Source organism: Ceratocystis lukuohia, assembly GCF_044167205.1.
Source record: "Ceratocystis lukuohia strain C4212 chromosome Unknown Supercontig5_pilon, whole genome shotgun sequence".
In the NCBI taxonomy this organism is placed as follows: domain Eukaryota; kingdom Fungi; phylum Ascomycota; class Sordariomycetes; order Microascales; family Ceratocystidaceae; genus Ceratocystis; species Ceratocystis lukuohia.
The window spans coordinates 2,125,007-2,130,020 of NW_027263524.1; the positions used below are offsets into that span (position 1 = coordinate 2,125,007).

At 45.9% G+C, this 5,014-nt stretch overlaps 1 protein-coding gene across 1 annotated transcript; it reads right to left on the reverse strand.

The window, feature by feature from the left end:
- Positions 1-1,553: 1,553 nt before the first annotated feature.
- HOO65_050463 (uncharacterized protein) lies at positions 1,554-1,856 on the reverse strand (the record flags this gene model as incomplete). Its single annotated transcript, XM_071000900.1, has 1 exon — positions 1,554-1,856. One exon carries the CDS (start codon positions 1,854-1,856, stop codon positions 1,554-1,556), a length of 303 nt encoding a protein of 100 aa, XP_070858522.1.
- Between the last annotated feature and the right edge of the window lie 3,158 nt (positions 1,857-5,014).

Genomic DNA, 5,014 nt, shown 5'->3' on the forward strand with positions numbered 1-5,014 from the left:
CTCAGCTTACGTGATAAAATAATCAGATAAGGATTCTCTTTGTGCAAGTCCCTTTAGTCTATCCACACTATTTTTCCCTCGTCATCATAGCACTTGCTTGACAAGCTCTAGCATCCTGAATCCCACTGCATATTCTGCTCTGCCTTACTTTTCGTCGTGTTGGTTGTTCAGTCATGTCAAGGTTCCTAGACCATCACTCTTTCAAAATCTAAATACCGTTCATAACAAGTGAGTGCCCAATTGTTTACCACCTACATTCTAGATTCACATTTAACAAAGCAATGAAGCATCTTATCAACTATAACTGATTACTATTCCCTTCTCCCCTTCTCCAAACATCTCAACAACCATCTGGCATGTTTTTGAGTTATGACCAGCCTTGCCATGAGTTCCACACCGCCTTACCATCCCCAGCCCCGACCTTCCCTAACCACCAATGCCATTCTGATCAATATCATTCCTTCCCTCATCTATAGTCATCTCCCCTCTATTCCATAAGTTTCTTTGACACTAGATATTAGGAGGACGTACTGAATGTCCTATGAGGAAGAGGAAGAAGGAAATAAGTGATTATTGAAGTTGTTCTCTGTCTATCTAAGTCAAGTCCGAGGGATGGATCTCGGCTGGTTTATATACCCATTACTACCATGTTCTGGGTCGAGCACTTGCGCCTTGGAAGAAGACCCCTGATGTCCGATGCTAACCCTAACGTTTGGACGAACTGGATCAGGGTCAGCAAACTTGGTAACCCTGACTTAGGTTACCGACATTCTTTCACTCTATAACGCTTTCCAGGGGTCTCATTTGCCTGTCGCAGGATCTGGACCTAGGACTTTGACAAGGCGCTCTAACGCATTGCTGCCTTGGTTTTTTCAAGAATATCCAGATGTAGAATAAGCTTCTAGCTGTCACGCGTAAAAGCTATATAAGATACGAGCTGTTACACGTATAGAATCTTTATTGATTTGTGGGAACTAGAAGGTGGGGTACTACGTTTACTTGCTCCACTATGTCTCTGCACTGCTTCACCGCCTTCTATATTTGGTACTAAACCGCAATACTAGCACCTAGAAACCCAACGGTCGAGGAGCACGGCCTCCTGCTCGATCGGTGTCGGAGTCCGTAATTGCACGTTAAGCTTAGATATCACACTCTCTAGATCTGAAGGAATCATCCTAGCGCCTTTGAAACCCCCTTTTCTAATGCTTTCTGTCATAGCTGCTAGGTGGGCAGCATAAACGGCCAGAAAGAAATCAGGGTTGTCAAGCACCTTGCTGTCAATTGTCTTTTGTTAAACTTGAATTTTTGAAGTTGAGAGTTTTCTCTTACAAGTCACATCGCGCTATACACAAATACATCTTGTATTTACCCGACGTTGACCCGGACAGTTGCGGAATGTCCACAGCACCTGATTAGATGCTCGATTTCTCAACCACGGGCCTTCTTGAGTGACCCAATGCGGTCGACATCAAGAGGCTAAAGTAGGTGAGAGGAATTAGCTGGCATACACAGTGTGATGATTTGGTTGTCTTGGCAATATTCCTCAACATTAACTAAGTAGTAGCTTTCAAGCCCATCAAAGATGAGAAGTCGATAACGACTGTGCCTCCGACGACAATTCCACTTGCAATCACACCCATCGTAAAGCCAGTCTCGCCAAAGTTGTAGATTTCAGGTAGGCTGGCATTATTTTTTGCGATTGTGTTCTCAACAAGCGTGAACCAACTGCGAATAATGGCTGGATCTTCGCATCTGGCCCTCTTGTAGTTGTATCCACGATTGAACCGCGTGTTGAAGTCTGGCTGTCGCTTGAGTAAATTGGAAACCCTAGCGCTTGGCGATGGGTGACGCGTCATGGTCGGCGAGCAGTCGGGTAGACATTCCTTCAACACCACGTAGATGCAGGGAAAACCCCGGTGAATCCAGATCAAGATGGGACTTGACAATGACCTGCTCTTCTAGATTGGATGGTCTGCGGGAGCTGGTGATGGTTCTGCGTCGACATTGAATGCCATTCTGTGGGTGATCAAGGGCATGATAATCGACCTGGTATAATATTGGGGCAGGTCGGAAACCTAATTCCGGGTTATCATGAAGGGCATGAAGAGTGAGAAGAATTTTTCCATCTTTCTTTCGTTGTGCTATGTTTGGTGTACAAATAGTTGATTAGATACCAAGAGGAGAGATTGGGAGAGGCTTGGTGCATTCGCATGGTTGGTGCGTTCGCTTATCATTGATCTTGAAAGAACCAACTAGCGAGAAATCTGAGTCTTGGTAAAGACTTAGGTGCGAGAGCGTGTATGAAGCTGATCTTGTATTGTCTGTCTTCTATCCTCTAACTAGTGCTTCTACGAGCTACTTGAATATCTGAAGGTGAGCCCCTTCTCCAAACCATATCCGAATTTTCACAGATGTTTTTGACTTGAAATAACGTACATGTAACCCGAGCACCGCACTTTTCTTAACCTCTGTTATAGAAATCGCGATAAAAACATCACAACCCATTTAATCAATTAAAGCTACTCACTATAGTCTCGATCATTACCTGACCAGTCCTTGCATCATGGCCAGGCTGGTCGCAGACACCACAACGCCGAATACCCGGTCGTGCTGACCTCCTTTGACCACTACTGCACGATCATTCGGCTACTACCTGCGCATCAATATCCATCTGATCAATTGCTTCCATTCCTTCCTCTGCTGTCATAACCCCTCTATTCTGTAGCCTAGTTCCTTTTGTCCTCCGGCGCCGGCGGGCAACCGGATGCATAACTGCCGTTGTGCCCTTCTCAAGAGACTTTAGAGCTTCAAGAATTGACTCTGGAGAGCTACTTTGGTGCCTTCTAATCCGTCTCTCATAGTATTCAGACTGAGATTGGGCTTCAAGCACAGTCCTTAGAGTCCTTGAAGCCCAAGAGGCAAGTTGATCAGGTGCCTCCTCAACCGTCGTTGGCGTCCGTAGCTGCACATCAAGCTTTGATACTACACTTTCTGGGTCAATAGGAACAAGCCTGGTCTCTTTGAATGATGCCTTGATATTCTTTTCCGTCATAGTGGCCTGAAACGTGGCATTAAAGGCTGGAAAGAATTCGGTCTTCGAAACGTGTATAATAGAGCATCCGACTAAGTGCTCTATTTCTTTCCCATAGGACCTCTTTGTCACGCTAAAGCACGCAAGTCGAGGGGCTGAAGTAGATGAGGCGAATGAGGTGGCATAAAAAGCCGGATTATCATATTGTCGTCTCAATATCTCTCAAATTCGATGGGGTGGTGACTTTCGTGCCCACCATAGATCAAGAGACGATAGGAACCAATTGATCGATTGGTCGTGTGCCGGTCAAAGTGCTTGAGCCACTTGAGACCGGTCTCGTTATCGGTCCAGCCATTTTGGGTCGTTGCAATAGCCCAATCGCCTGGGAGGTTGCTTTCTCAGCCCCAGTTGGCGAGGTTATATTGGCCCACACCGATGATAAACGGCGGGATCGACCAGCCTTCCGCATTAATTGCTCTTGGGTTACTGTAATCCATTCCCGGTTTCCACGCTGCACTGACTTTTGTCTTTGAACGCCTTTCTGAGCTTGTGACGACTATTCCGCTTGAGATCATGCCCATGAGGTAGCCAGTCTTGTCAAAGTTATAGATATCATCTGATCGGATGCCATACTTTGCGATCGTGGATAATGGTTGGATCTTCGCACTCATCTCTCTGGTAGTCGTATTTCCGAAAATAAAACACGTTTTGAGGTCTGGGTATCGCTTGACGAAGTTTGAAGCCCAACACGTGCCGACGGGTAGCGCGTCGTGGTCGGCAAGCAATTGATCAGCCATTTCTTTAACACCATAAAGCCAGAGGGGGGGGGGGGCAATCTTCGCGAATCTAGGTCGAGAATAAAGTGCTTAAGGATCTGTTCCTCTAGATTAGATAGTCGACGCGATTTATTGAAGGTATCGCTTTGAGATTGGATGCCTTGCTGGCGGTGACGTAGTCGACGATCATCAATTGTATAGGTCCTTGCGTTACAGCGACTTGTTCTTCTCACGTAAAAGCACTACCTCGTGCATTATTGCCCGTGTCCCATTTGCAAGCTACTTGATAGATTCATAAATTGGAGTTGGAGAGCTTCCTTGATGATGGGCAATTCGGTCGTTGACATACGCAGACTGTGAGAGGGCTTGTGTCGGGCTGTGTGGCGTGAACAGGACCTAGGTGTCAGTCCCTTTGGGAAGAGGGCCGGTCGGTGTTGGGGTCCGTAGTTTGACACGCAGCTTCAATAAGACTGCCTGAGGATGGTGAGGTCTCGGTCATATATGTGATCAAAAAGAGTCTTGGGCTCTAGTCGTCGATGAACGAAGTGTGAAGCGCAATTCTGTCCAGCGCATGCCACGTCATATTCTGAGATGAGGTTGGTTAGTTCTTCAACAACTACTAAGCCAGAGGCGAAATCCTTGCAAAGTTAGGTTAAGAATAGACTTGACTAGAGTCTCTTGTTTGAGTAGAGTCAATCTCGTAGAGTTGGCTCGTACATCTTACCGAACGCGTCTTCCCTTCATTCTGGCATGTAAGGTGCTTAGGCTGACAGGGTAGGTCCAAGTAGCCTCTCGGATACTATGTTGTGGGCTTTGTTTGATAGCTCCGTTGTCAAGAACGAGATTGGCTTCTCTAGAATTTGAAAGCGGTGATGGTGGGTTGAGCAAAGTGGGTTGAAAAATGGAAGTGTGAAAATATGGGTGGAGTGTCCTGTTCTCCTGACTGTCCTGTTCGATTGAAAATTACGTTAACTATTGTAGAGATTAACCTATTGAAGGACTTGTTGTGTCGGGCTTTTACTAAGTGCAAGAGAACAACACGTGTGATCAAATTCTATTTATTTTATCAAATACTGTTTATTTTATCAAAGCCTTGAAGAAAACGAAGAGAAACTGCGAACCTAGAAAGCATAAGGCAGAGTCAAACACTAGAAAAGCTGGGTGCATGTGTAGGGCAACGCGAATCATGAAATCAGAGAAGTCGGCC